The sequence below is a fragment of the Lipophrys pholis genome (assembly GCF_963383615.2).
Source record: "Lipophrys pholis genome assembly, chromosome: 1".
Taxonomy (NCBI): domain Eukaryota; kingdom Metazoa; phylum Chordata; class Actinopteri; order Blenniiformes; family Blenniidae; genus Lipophrys; species Lipophrys pholis.
In genome coordinates, this window is record NC_137635.1 from 46,186,498 (window position 1) to 46,201,319 (window position 14,822).

The window sequence follows — 14,822 nt, forward strand, 5'->3', positions numbered from 1 at the left end:
ATTATCGTGATTTCAGGGACTCGACTTCATGGTGCCATTACCTTCGTCTCGAATCCTTTGTGCGATGTCACAAGGATGAAAAATGAAAGCTTCTGCAGCGTACAGTGGTTTGAGTGGCTACTTTATGAAAAGATAAGCATTAAAAAGTCTCCTCGCTTCCACGTGGATCTGCATTTCTATGAGCCTACCTGTGTTTGGGTCCACAGAGAAGTACGGGTGTCCTTGACTGATGCTGTAGACCAGTTTGGCACTGTTCCCATACATACTGTCGTCAGCATCTGTCGCTGTCACCTGGATGACTGATGTACCTTAAAGAGTCACATTAACATGCCGATTACTGAGAGAGAATACAAAGTCAAAGAGAATTAAGTGGTGGAAGAGTTCAAAAGCATCCTGTGCTGCTCTCCGCAGCGAGGCTTACCGATGTCGGACCTCTCTGGCACGCTGCCAGTGTAAACCTCTTTGCTGAACTGTGGCTCATTATCGTTGATGTCATGGAGTTTGATGGTGAAGTCCGTCTCCGGCTCCAGTTTCTGACCGGTCCGTTTGTTGACCACCGTGGCTTTGAGGACGTAAAAAGCCTTCTCCTCCCGGTCCAGGCGGCGGGTGGCGTGCAGGTCCCCGTTATTCTCGTCGATGACGAAGACGGTGCCGGCGCCCTCGCCGGAGAGGACGTACTTCACCACGCCGTTGCCGTGGTCCTGGTCCGACTGGAGCTGTGGATGGGCGTACAGAGGATGAGCCATTTGTAACCAGATGTATGTGGAAGACATAAAAATGAAGAGCTTCATATCGCATATCATAAACGTTAAAATCACATGTCCAAAAGTACCAATTTGGTGCAACTGAAACAAAAAGAAATCAGCTTGTTTCGTCAAATAAAAATACAATAACTTTTGTCCTTTGGATGATAGTTGGTGGGAGGGAAGGATCCGGAAAACTTTAACAGGTGGGCTTCAACTTTTGATCTTGGTTGTGTTGGCTCAGTTAATTAGTATCCCTAATTATATTCTCTTCAATATTTGCTTGTTCAGTGTAGATAGTAAGCTTTTCAACAGAATGCCAAGCAGTTTCTGGTGATGCAGAACACCAAAAACACTATTTTAGTGAAACAAATCAGTGATACATACAACACTGGTCTCAGTTCTACCATATGAGCTCCGAATCTGCAAATGTATCCACAATTATTCGAGAGAAGAAGTCAGTAGAGACAGGAAGTCAAGATAAACCATGTACCCCGAGTTAGCAAGCCCAGCTAATGAGTACACGATGACCAAAATCATTGTTTTCCTAATGATTTCCAAATGAATCCAACGGCAAATTTTTTAAGAACACACCTGGGGATTGAATCTCTACTGTGGCAGATCATGTCGAAATTTTCAAGTGAATCATCTAGAAAATGGAATACATCTCAATTTAAAGATACGCAATATAGTCAAACATGTTTTGAAAGTTGCCGATGTCAACATGTTAGAATGCAAAAAAAAAAAAGTGTGTCGAATACTGTATCTGTACATTAGCCGAGACCTCGGGTCTTTTTATCGTTGAACCCATTCTATATTTCCAGATTTCTCTGTTCTATGTCATTATTTCATGAAAAAAAAAAAAAATCGGTTTATCAGTTTTTCCTACATCATCAAAGATGTGTCACAATATCATGTTTCTCACGGTCTTCATTTTATTTTTTAGCTCTTTACTTTTATGGCACATTTTAACTTCCGCTTCCATTTTGCTGACTCACAAAGCAAAAGCCATTAAACAGGACGGCTACAAACAAGTTCGGTCAACCGTAGCGCTTTGAATTTGGAAGTATGGTGTAAATAATACATCTACAAATAATACAGCTAATAAAGAGTGCTACATCTGTATGTGACCCTCCAGTCTGGTTAATGGTAGAGCTCAGATGAGATCGAGGTGGGATGAGGGAGGGCTGGGAAATCAAAATTTGCATAGGTCCTCTCAGGCTTGGGCCGGCAATGCCTGCAGCAGAGCGATCAATCAACACGGAGCGAGTGCTTCTCTTTGGGTTATTTCCGTTGTGTCCTTCCTCCACCTATCTTTAAAGAACCTTCCCGTGGTTGGAGGGAGGAGGAGATGGACAGGCCAGCGGGTGATTGTGACAGGTTTATATAAGACAGAAGCAAAGGAAAGAGTAAAGGCAGAGACACCAAAGGAAAGACCCACAGTCAGAGCTGCGGAATGAGAAACAAAAACAGGAATCTTGTGAAGGCAGAAAAACGCGGCCGAGAATGAAGCGAGAAGCAGCAGAAAGCCAGAGTTTGCCTTGTGCCTGGAGGAGTAAACATCTATCGGATCTACTGTGAGTTCTGCAGCTTTTTTACTTTCTCACCCGCAGCAATAACCCTGCTCTCTCTTTTCTCGCCTCTTGTCTTTGTCTGCATCTCTCGACCTCAAGTGGCTCGCTGCTCACCTTTCATCCCTCCATCCCGGCTTTACTCCTTCAGGCCAGGTGTTAGGGTGAAGCCTTTGATTTTGTGTGTGTGCGGTGTGTGTGTGTGTGTGTGTGAGAGAGCGAGTCATTACAGCGGCTATATTTGCTACTACCCGTGGAAGGTGTGAACTACGTCCAAACACTGGCAGCTAGAAAATTTCTATAAAGCTTTTTATACCTCCCATTAGCATATGACACTGAGCGTACTGAGGATCTGAATTCTCCACTGGTTTTTCAAGGCGAGGTCCTTAATCTGAAGTGCTAAACCTTCACTGAGTGCCACGTTTAAAAATATATCCTTTTCTTTTTTTTTCCTTTTTTCCAAGTGCTTCACAGTTCCATTGGGAACAGAAATACAAAATTGCTTGTTGGCGACCACAAAAAAAAAAGAAGGCAATTTTACTCTTTAGTGGAAATCCATCCATACGGTCGTTGGGACCTGCTGTTTCCTCTATGGCAGTGGCTCCTAGGTGAGTGCCTACAGATTGCCTATGAGAAAACGCTTCGGACCCCTTCTGCCTTCAGCCAAACAGCAATGAGACCCAGCAATGAGACACAGCAATACACAACAGCAGTTCTCTTCGGTTTCTAAGGTCTTCTATGTTCTAAAAAGTGTCTTACTGTACTTTTCTCTGCCATATGAAAGCCTTGATCTCTGGTGCACCTAATGCAACACGTCAAGTGAAAACACAATATTTTTGTTTCAGAAAAGGCGCGTGTTTATGGTATATTTATCTTTATATAGCTTTATTTTAAAAATATTATGACAATGTGTTAGTACCACTATAATGAGAATAGAGTCAGAAGAAAAGTGAATAAATACAATATTAATGCATAATACTACTACTACTACTACTAATAATAATAAAAAATGGTCTTATTAATGGTGCTTGGTCCCTAATAATCAATAATAATCAAAAATTACTCATACATAATTACATAATAATAGTGTTTACTTAGTTGTTCGAAAATGAATAGGGAGATGCAACTTGCTTATCTATCTTATCTGCACAGAAATGTTTTGAAAACGATGTACGTTTACATGGAAATTGCAAAACAAATGCAGGAAATGATGTAGTTACCATGCCAGGCACCAAAGTGGCACTGTTGTTTGTTGTTGTAATAAAACCACACACGAGCGCAGAGAACATTCGTATGGACAGACGACCAAATTGGATTTTTATTATGGTGATTGTCAACTATAAAACTATAAACTATATATATATATATATGTGTCCCAGGAGAATATGGGGTATGAGTCATGACACTCTGGAGAACGCCATTGTTGTTATTGTTCATTTGCTCGCGCATGTGCAGAAAAGCTATTTATTATGGCCGTGGTGCTGGTGTGTCTACACAGAGACGGAGCCCGAGCATTTTCAAAAGGTTGCGTTTCCCCTCATTTCCACGGAGACAGAGTTGTAACGTTTTTTTTTTTAAAAAGTTCCACCTTGGGAGCCGTTTTCAAAAAGTTTTCAGCCACTCCGAGCGCCATTATCATGTAAACAAACACTTTAGATGCAATGAAAGTTTTGACTTTTTCCACTTAAAAACGTTGTGGTGTGAGGTTCCGGATCCTACGTTAGAAACCATTACTCGAGGGAACAGAAATCACAATCAGGGTTCCTGTTCTTTCTTGGAGCCTTTCCCAGCTGAGATTAGTCAACAAGGAAGAGTCCACCCAGGAAACATGACACTGCTAACCCCTCATTTCCACCAACAACCTAGAGCTACTTTTGCAACGTAAGCAAATCAAACACACCTCCCTCTTTGAGAGAACGTGTGAACCAAATCTGACACGTTTCCTCATGGTGTACTTGAGATGTTGCGCTGACCAATGAGACAAATCAACCAAATCAAAAACAAACATTAGCAGCTAGTAACTGTATTATAGCACACATACGGACTATTCAAATAGACTTTGGTTCATCTAAACATGGGTGAATTAAAGCGTCAAACATGAAGAAATGAATGAATATATGTGCCAGGTTTCAAGAAAAATCTTCTCTTTTCACTAATACTTTGACCTTTTGGCCTATAAAGCCTGTTGATCGACTGAGACGACTCACAGTCAATGTAGGTTTCAAACACCAACAGTTTCCAACCAGAAAATCAGGATCTTGCTTTATATCAGATCCTATTAGACAGAACTTTATTGATCCTTCTGGGAATTTAAAAGTCCAGCATTAAGAAGACTAAAAGGACAGGAGCTGCACATAGTTAAAAGTGACAAAAAGAAACGACGATAAATATACTTTAAAATGACCCCAAAATAGAACGTGAGGATTCATGTGAGGTTATTGACATTTTGCTTTTCCATCAAAACCAGAACAGTACATAAGTGGGTGAGGGAGTGACCATGACTACTCAACTTGTTTCAAATCTCTGACCGACATACCACACAAAGATAGAAAGTCTTCTTCTTGTGGCGGTCGCCAACTTACGAGCAAAGCTAAAGCAAAATCATACAATTACTCCAAAGCAGCCCCTGCCTCTCCTCAGTCCAGAACGCCCGCCGATGCTCGTGGAGGCTAATTATCACAGAGATGTGACATACTGTTATTCACAGGGACGACAGGTGTCTCCATGTACAGTGTGTGTGTGTGTGTGTGCACCGCTAAGGAATGAGCGTCTTATTTGCGGCGCTGATAAAAAAATCTAATAAAACCAACAGCTCTGTGATGATTCACCGGCTGCAGGATTAATAGAAACCCTCTGATAACCACGAGCATCCGATTTCCCAAACCGAGTGAATTCTGAAAGGAAACATAAGCAGATCAGACAAGCAGACGCAGCGGACCGCTTCAGCCCTTCTGTTAAACGGCACCTTTTAACATGCGCACCCCGCCGAGACGCGGGGTGTATATTAGCCGTTGCTTAGTGACAACAGCCAGCTCCAAAATGGATGGGGATACTTCTGGCTCCGACGCTCACTTCCTCTTAGGCTCGTGAATTTTGCATCAGTCCGGTGCCTTCGAGCACAACAGTTGTAGTCTCACGAAGAACAACGGGGAAGATGAGTCAAGTAAATAAGAGTTCTAACAGGCGAGTGGCCCAGTTGTGGGTGGGGTCGGGTTCAGCTGAGTGACAACGATACGTGCGAATGTCTGAAGACTTCTTTAACACAACATATGGCAAATGTGTGTGATTATTCTGCAAAATATTCAACAACATCCACAAACAAGCTAAAAACTAATCATACTTTATAAACCCCCTTGGGGAAAGTAGTTTTTTACCCCACTGATCAAACCTATTTCTCGAAATTTTGAAGCTCCGGGGAGCAGATGGGGGGGGGGGGGTCAGGGGTCTTGCTCAGGGACCCACAGTAGTGACACAGCAGATGTGGGAATTGAACCTGCGAACTCCCAAACCCAAATCCGCTTATCTGACCTCTCGGTTTTCCACTGCCACCAAACCGATGGACGGCATTTCTGACATCTGTTCAGTTTGTTGCAACTTGGCGAGACGTGCGCTTAACCAATTTCACAAAACCTTTTTTTTTTTACAATGTGTTGCACTTTGTGACACATTTCGCCACTGTAGTGCCACATCGACATTCATGTGTGTCTGCTGGACACGCCCAAATACAGAAGTACCATGTAGAGGTTGCGTCCCCCCCCCCCTCCATCTACATGGAGACAGAGTCGGAGTGTTTTCAAAACGTCGCGGTTTCAAACATGCCCACGAAGCGTTTTCAAAAGATTCCATTTTTCACCTTGGTAGCCGTTGTCAAAAAGTTGCATTTTCCAGCAGCTCCAAGCGCTCAAAGCGTTGAGACGTTCACTCATACATTGACCACATGTCAACAAAGGAAATCAAATTCTCCCCCTTACAACATGTCCTATTCACATCACCAGCAACGGTGAGTGGGTGTCAGAGTTTTAGATCTCTCACTTTATTTGATCTATTTAGCCTTTATTCAGTCAGTAGAACCACATTGAGATTAATAATCTCTTTTACAACTTCCATGCTCATACCAATCAGCCTTGATGGGAAACAAGACTGCTGACTCATAGCCTCTTCTTTAAAATAATAAATAAATAAATCTAAATCTGCAGAAATGGCTTGGTGGAGTTTTGCTAAGTCGTCAATGACAGGATTTTCTTTTTTAACCTAATATCTCTGTCCCCGCAGGAGTCGCGTTCCCTTGAAGAGAGAAAATAAGAAGAGGCAGCGGCCATATGTCCCAGGTCTGTGTGAGCCATCCACGCTCTTACGATGAGTGAACCCTGCGAAACGCAGCACAATCCAACTCTGCTCGGGAGACTTGCCCGTTGCAAAAACTGAAACGTGCGATCCGGCCAAACACACGGAAGGTTCCGCCCCTCTTCACCTTTCCGCGCATTGATTTCTGTAGGTTTCGGCCTCGGCGGTCTGTCTCACTATTATTCTGATTAGGTTCACATCGATTTCGGAGCCCAAGTGCCAAACAAGATGGGTAACAAATAAAAGGAGGAACGGACAGAAAATCTGATACAAGCTGTTCTCTGAATGTGTACAAATTATAGAGCAAAGACGAGAGAAATCTTCACATTTACCTCCTACTGTGGGTCAAACCTCAGAAACTTTTCTCTGTGAGGACAGACAGCTTTCTAGTCGACCTTCCTTGTATGCTCAATGCCGCCATCTTTCCCAGTGATGCTGACGGTATGCCGATGTGCATCTGTAAATATGGCTTTCTGGTATATGTGGTCACAAAACAGTGTCTGTAAGTTGTCTACATATAAAAGACAAACTCACCATCATATGAGGACAGTGGTAGACTAAATCCAAATTCACTGTCTATATACAAACAATACACGAAGGCAACGTGTTGCCAGGAACCCCAACGCCGCCTCCAGTGGCCTCTATCTACGCGTTGGGACACGGCACCAGACCAGCTGACCTCAACGTTGCAACAGAGGAAGCAACGGAAGCCCATGCATGCACGCACAGGGAGAACATGCAAACATTGCACAGAAAAAAACCCTAAAGCCTGAATATGAAGTGGAAGACATCTGTGCAGAGATTTCCATGATGTGAAATTTGCAGGCTTTTTTTTTTTTTTTTCTCCTGCTAGTTTGTTCTTAAATAATACATTGATGTGTGCTGACCCACAGAGAACCTGGAATAAATGGACTAAAATAACAGGTAATTCTGATATGAATTATTCTCACACCACGCTTGATTTCCACAGTGTGAAAAAAAAAAGAGAAAAAAAACCCCAAAACAACTCTGAATGCTTGCCCACCGTCCCATGCAGACTGGGTTCATTCTGGGTCGATAAAAACATGGTGGAAGGCAGAGCTGGAGAGATTTTTCCATCTTCTATGAGGACCCGGTTTGAAGTGTTTTTTATTTCTACAAGAGTGCCGAGAGAAACTCGACTGAAGATGACTTTCAGTCTGCAGAACAAAAGGAAAGAAAATTGCTTTGACCAGATTGAGACTTCTGTCCAGGGTGGGCAAAGTGAGATACTTTATATTTTAATGTCCTGCATCCCTTTCAAACCCCTCCCCACACAAATCCAGCATTATTTATTTACATTTGCAGATTTTTTTCTTAATGATGGGGAATCAGGAGCTTCTTCCGGGAGTTGGAGGATGTCTTTCTTTAGCGGTATAGTCTTTTCTTTGAATCTCTGAGACATTATGAAGCTAAAAAACAGGCTGGGCTCATCCATTCATCCATCTTTGACACCCCTTTATTCAATTCAGACTCACGGCGACGAGGAACTGATCACAGCGGAGTTTGGGAGAAGGTAGGAAACATTCTGGAGGAAGACAGAGAACTTCACACACTCGAAGTCGCATCGTTTTGACTTTTTCGTTTTAGGTAAGTTTCGCATAGACATGGCAACATGTTGAAAGTGATCTCCATTTACACAGAAATGGCAGGAATGCTGAAAAGGTGGTGCTGTTGTTTGTTTGTTTGTTTGTGTCCCCCCCCATTTCCATGGAGGCAGAGTAGAAGCATTTTCAAAAAGTTGTATTTTCTCACCGTTTGTACAGAGATGGAGTTAGAGTGTTTTCAAAAAGTTGAATTTTCCCCTGCTTCCACAGAGATGGAGTCTGACTTTTTCGAAAAGTTGCATTTTTGAAAAAGTTGCATTTCCCCCAACCCCCATTTCCGTAGAGACAGATTGGAAGCGTTTTTAAAAAGTTGTATTTCCCCCAACCCCCATTTCCGTAGAGACAGATTGGAAGCGTTTTTTAAAAGTTGCATTTCCCCCAACCCCCATTTCCGTAGAGACAGATTGGAAGCGTTTTTAAAAAGTTGTATTTCCCCCAACCCCCATTTCCGTAGAGACAGATTGGAAGCGTTTTTAAAAAGTTGTATTTCCCCCAACCCCCATTTCCGTAGAGACAGATTGGAAGCGTTTTTAAAAAGTTGCATTTCCTCACGTTTCTACGTCTACATCATCTACATAGTCAGAGCGTTTTTTAAAAATAAGCGTTTTTCTTCCACGGAGCATTTTCATAAAGTCTCACCATGGCAGCGGTTTTCAAAAAGTTGTGTTTTAGAGGCTCTGAGCACCGTTTTCATGTAAACAGTGACACAAAACCACAAGACAAAAATGTCGCCTTTTCTCTTGAAAACCTTGTCGTTGCAAACGGGGCCTGAATATGAAGAGTTGAACCCAAAGCAAAGATGAACTGTTTATGAATGAAAGCATCCTGTAGTAAAAAGAGGCGTGTTGATAAAGAAATAAATGTGGCGAAGCACCTGCTTCCCAGGTGTTCCCATTATGTGTGAATACGTCGCAATAACGGCATCGCGAGAAACAAATCCTGGAACGCTGCACAAAGCCAAATTAAAAATGATTCCTCTAGTGGTGAATAATGATTTTAATAAAACTTTACTCTGTGGTTTGGCTGCTCGTGCTGTTTTGGTGGATGACGGAGGATTCTGGGGAGAAACCAAAAACCACTTTCAACTGAATTTTGTACAACTCTGATGAGACCGAGGGGCTAATTAGACTGTTCCACACTTGCACCACATTTCAAAGACAGCGAGGAAAAAAAAAAAAAGAAAAGAAGAAGCTATTTTTTTTTCCTCGGGGGTCTTCCTGGCTCACTGCTGATAACCCCTCCACTGAACACACATATATACAGCGAGGCAACGCTGCAAATCAGCAGAGTGGTGGGACGGGTCACACTCTATCTGCCTGCTTCTGGTGTATTGACAAAATACCGAGAAAACTATGTGACAGAGGCCAAGTACAAACAATTAAACAGATTGCTGCTGCTGCTGCTGCTGCTGCTGCTGCTGCTGCTGCTGCTCTTCTGTTTCCACCACGTTTCATCTCAACTCACAGCTTTTAAAAAATTTTTTTAAAAAAATTCTCTCTTGGATCATTTCTAGGAAATTGTAAAAGTTTCGTTTCGCTCGCGAGCCCGTATATACCAAAGACATTGTTGAACATATCGAGGAGCGCAAACACAAGGTCACATGACTGATGCTGGGGAACTGGAAAGCCTCGTAGCGGCGGAGGGAAGACGCGATAGTGCCATTGATCTCGGCTGAAAGAGAAGAACATCAAGTTCTGTTTGTCTCATGAGGAGCTGTCAGTTCTCTTTGTGTGAAGAACGGTGTTTGTTCAGTAAATGACATAATACTGACCTTTTAGCTGTGTGATAACAGCGTAAAGTACTTTTTAAAGTGTGCACACGCGCAGTATTTTTGTTTAATGCTATACATGCACCACATTTTAACACGTTTTAATGACTGTGAGGTCGCTATTGCAATAAAATGATCCCTCTTCTCTGTGTTGTCCAATGTGTTTGAAAGATTTGTTGGTTTTTGCGCTGAAGCTTATAGCAACTTTTCTTCATCACATATTTTTCATTGAGAATCTTCACTGTTTTACTCGCCGCTTCTTTATTTTTGTAGTCATGATGTTTACCCGACGACCAAAGTCAAATCAAAACAATCCTGGGAGAACGACGACGTTAACGTTTTGAAAGTGGAAATTGAAAAACTTGGTGCTTGGAGCCAATGGAAACCAAACTTTTTGAAAACGACTCCAAAGGTGGAACTTTATGAAAAACAAAAAAAAAACCCTCTCTGACTCGGTCTCCGTGGAAACAGGGGGAAACGCAAGTTTTTAAAAATGCTCCTACAAAGTTGCCTTTGTATCCTTCCATATGCATATTCTGCTAATGCGAGCATGCTAACCGACTGTCAAAACTTTTTTTTTTCTTGTAAAACGAAAAGAAGCATAGGATAAGGATGAAACTGCCAAAATCAGGCACATAAACAATGAAATGCAAAAGTTTCCCATCCTAAACAGTAACTGAAACTTCATAAAGGCAACATAAATGCACAGGGTTTTTTTTTTTTTTTTGTGTCAAAACTATACGAAACTTTATAAGCTGCGTTTGCCTCATTGTAAATGTTAAACGTGTTTTGCGGCTCCAGTTAAATTTGATTTGGTGGAAACAAAATCACAAAGGTTGCAGACCCCCTGGTCCAGTACAATACAGATGCAACCGAGTCAATAGTCTTTAGTACTGTTATGAAATTTGTTATGCGGTGCGCGTTACATAGGACTACGGTCTGCAGTTGTATGTAGGAGGCAGTTTTTAACACAGCTGGTTGTTCAAAGATGGAACATGCAGGTCAGCTGAGGCCGTGTGTGTGTGTGTGTGTGTGTGTGTGTGTGTGTGTGTGTGTGTGTGTGTGTGTGTGTGTGTGTGTGTGTGTGTGTGTGTGTGTGTCTATGCGGTCCATGTGCCTTTAAGGGATACTTGATCTAAAATTCTATGTCATGGTACCGTTTCAAAAAGTAAGTAAACCCAAGTTTCATTTACCTCTTTTTTTTCTAATGGCTCAACGTTACATTAAATATTAAATTGTTGTCGTAATCAAGGTTTTACTCGGGGGCTCCATCCCAGTCGCATCAATTAAGAAAAGTCAGAGCTTTGTTGTGTGTCGTGGAGCGGCAGTAATAAAAGATCTGATCCGGTTCCCACCGTGGCTGTGAGCAGTGTCACGTTAGCCTGAACGGCGAGTAAATGTTTATATAATCACACTCAGATGCTTTATTGACCGGTTCAGTGACTCACATATGGAGTTCTGCCGCAGTGGGTTTGAATTGAAGCTTTCCTTGTCGATGTAATGCCACATATCGTCTTGCATGAGGGCTCATGCCCAGAACGAGCGAGAACAACGTCACTGGACTTTGTCACGATGCCCGATTTCCAAATAGTTTTTTGTCCCGAGGAAACATTCTGAATTATGTTTTCCTCCCAAAAAAAAAATCAAAACCCAGGACGTTTGAAAAGGTTACTTTTTCTTGCTCCTGCGCTCTACTAATACTGCAGAAAGAAAATGGCTTTGTGAAGTGGAAGAAAAAGACTGATTTGTCCTTCTCCGGAGCGTTGGCATGTATTTAAGGTCGTGCTGGTGTGGGTCTATTGAAGCCAGCGTTCCCTATAACCATCCTCACAATCGTTCCGTGCGAGCTGTTCATTCATTGCATCATCGCCGGGCCGGTTTGATTTATTATTTAACAAATGAAGCATCAAATAACATCCACATTTACTGCACCAGCGCAGAGGATTCTGCTCCAACCGGGCGGCGAGCGGAGAGGTAGCTGTCGGAAATATTTGCTGTGAATGGAACTCGGCTCATATCTTTTACTTTTTCCTCGCTCTCCCATCGACTCGCCGCGCTTCACCTTTTCCCCGCGCCACCCCGCACGCTCCATTCTCTCTCTCTCTCTTTGCCGCCGACTTTTTGTTCTCGCGCTCTTCCGCCTTTGTTCTTTCGTCCCACCTGTCCTCCCCCTGCCTTCAACACCTTTCTCGGTGCTTCCTCGGTTCCTTCCCTTCCCTCACTCGCTGCTGTTTATCTTCCCTCTCCTCTCCTTTCCTCTCCTCCCTTCCTGTCCTCTTTTGATCTTCGCTGCCTTTCGTCTCCAGCAGTGTTGGGTCTGATTTGATCTGTCAGTCCGCTGGGCTGCAGTACCTCCATGCTTTCACCCAACGCGAGCTGAAGAAGCCCGCCGCCGCTTCGCCGCGCTTCATCTCCAGAGCAGGAGCGCACGTTATGGAGTCGTCTTGCGAGTCCCCCGATCCCTCTCTGCCGCCGTATCACCACCACCACGCCGCTTGTCTCTTACGTTTCCTCACAGTCGCCATCATGCTGACAACAGTATCGGCATTTGTACAGCACCGCACGAGCCTGAACTTTTACTGGAAGACCCCGCTGTGTCTCGGTTTCTCGGGTAGTGTTCTGGACCAAAGTTCACGCTGGTCATGGACATGTTTTTGTCCACTCCGATCAATCTTGAGTGGAAAACAAGCCAGGTCCGCAACTGCATCTACAGACAGGTATTTAACGGTGAACACGTCAAAATGAGCAGACAACATGCCGAATGCAGACAACCGACAAGTTTTCCTGGCAAATTTCAAGCCGATGGACACTAAAATGGCTAAAATACCGCCAAGTGTCAATGTCCAGAATTTCTCTGCCTGGCCGCCAAGTTCTAGCAAGGAGCTTTCTTTTTTTATTTCACGCAAAAAAACGAAGACTATCAAACGTATATATAGGAAAGTGCCAAATTTGATTACAGTACATCGGCGGCAAAATACAGTATCGAGGAGACCACTGTAGATTCTCCCGCCGCGATTCTGCCGAGGCAACAAACCATCAACCCTAACTAAAACATGCATACTGTATGTTAAGTACGTTTATTACATAACATATTTGGTGTTTGGTTCATTCAACATGAACTGGCCCTATAGTTTGTCCTCATGACCCGTCCCTCTGAAGAATGGACACCTTGTCACTTGGTGCCACTTTCCCCGGGATTTTAGGGTGTCCCTACATTAGAGTTTTTCCTGCAGACATTCTGTCTCGAACGGCAACTTCCCCGGCGATCATTGATGTAACCTCGCTAAGCGTGGGCTTTTAAATTACAACTCTACTTGAAGACATCAGCTCTTTTCATTTTGGTTAAAAAAAAAGCTGTGGCTCCAGTCAAACCATTTAATAATCAAATATCCGTGACTGAGATTGGTTTATCCGATCACAGTGGAAAAGCGGCGGAACTGGAGAACGCTCGTGCCGCACTGAAAACTAAATAAGACGCGCTGGCTGACAAATGAGATGATTTAGCCACTAAAAGTTATCTCCAAGTGAGCAGGAGGAATTCATTCAAAGTCTCACACACTCATCGTGATAACGGGAATGGCCTTGGCGGACAAAATAAAGATTTAGCTGATACCCCACAGTGACAGCTGACAAAGAGAGTACATTAAGATCTCCGTGGTGACCTTTGGACCTTTAAACAACTTCTGATTTGACTGAAAATCACACACAGTGAAAGGCTTCCAGACGTATCGTGTTACAGAGGCAGGAGATGGACGAGATAAACCACGTCGCCTTTATTCAGAGTCGTCCAGCGTGAGGATCTTACCGAAGCCCTGCTTACACCGCTACACTTTCAAGCCAAAACAGAAGACTTTCTTAGTGTCACTGAAAACGTAGCTTTTCGAAAACGCCTTCGACTCCGTCCCCGTGGAAACTGGTAAAATGCAACTTTTTGAAAATGGCTCCTAAGGCAGAACTTTTCAAAAAAAACGCTCTGACTCCATCTCTGCGCAAATGGGTCAAAACAAAACATTTAGAAAACGCTCCGACTGTGTAGAAACAGAGGAAAATGCAACTTTTTGAAAATGGCTCCCACGGTAGAACTTTTTGGGAAATTGCTCCAACGCTGTCTTTATAGAAACCGAGGATCACACAACTTTTCGAAAACACTGCTAATGCGCGTCCACGCCACGGCCGTAGCAAGTGCTTCTTCTGCACACGTGCGAGTAGCTTGACAATAACAACAATGTTTCCTCCAGAGTGTCGGGACTCCCAGTCCATGTTTTCCTGGGACTTGGAAGTTTTATAATTTAGAGTCGCCCGGAATAGCCGTCCAACTTCATCGTCTGTCCATATAAATGTCGGTGTCCTCCCATTGGTAATATTCATAGCATACTGTTCCAAGTGCGGATGTCTTTGTGACATACTCACCACATCATAGTCTATGTTTCTGCTATTTCTGTGATAAACGGACATTGTTTTCAAAACATCACTCTGTGAACGCAAAACTCCCAAAAAATGCAAAAAACAATGCATTTTCACTGGAGATGTGGTGTAAACGGGGCCCGCGAATATCATGGACGGACCAGCTGAAAACACATCGCTTCTAGTCGAGAGCAGAGACACCATGATCTTTAACTGAAAGCTGTGGCAGAAATTTGGCACCGAAATCGTTCCAATTATGTCTTTACCTTTATCTGATTGTCCTGAAAGACCCTACAAATGTGATCAATTCAACGCGATGAAGCAGCACTGGAGTGGACGACACTCTGGCGATCCTTGAAGTGCTGAG

The 14,822-nt window shown here is 43.2% G+C and overlaps 1 protein-coding gene across 1 annotated transcript in view; it reads right to left on the reverse strand.

Annotated features, from left to right (window-relative positions):
* Positions 1-14,822, reverse strand: part of LOC308108169 (cadherin-6-like) — a 121,463-nt gene that overhangs the window by 51,144 nt on the left and 55,497 nt on the right. Inside the window, exons 3-4 of the mRNA XM_080460929.1 lie at positions 422-716; positions 189-308 (exon numbers count right to left, since the gene is read on the reverse strand). Coding sequence (XP_080317055.1) covers positions 189-308; positions 422-716 — 415 coding nt within the window. The remainder of the gene's footprint in view (positions 1-188; positions 309-421; positions 717-14,822) is intronic.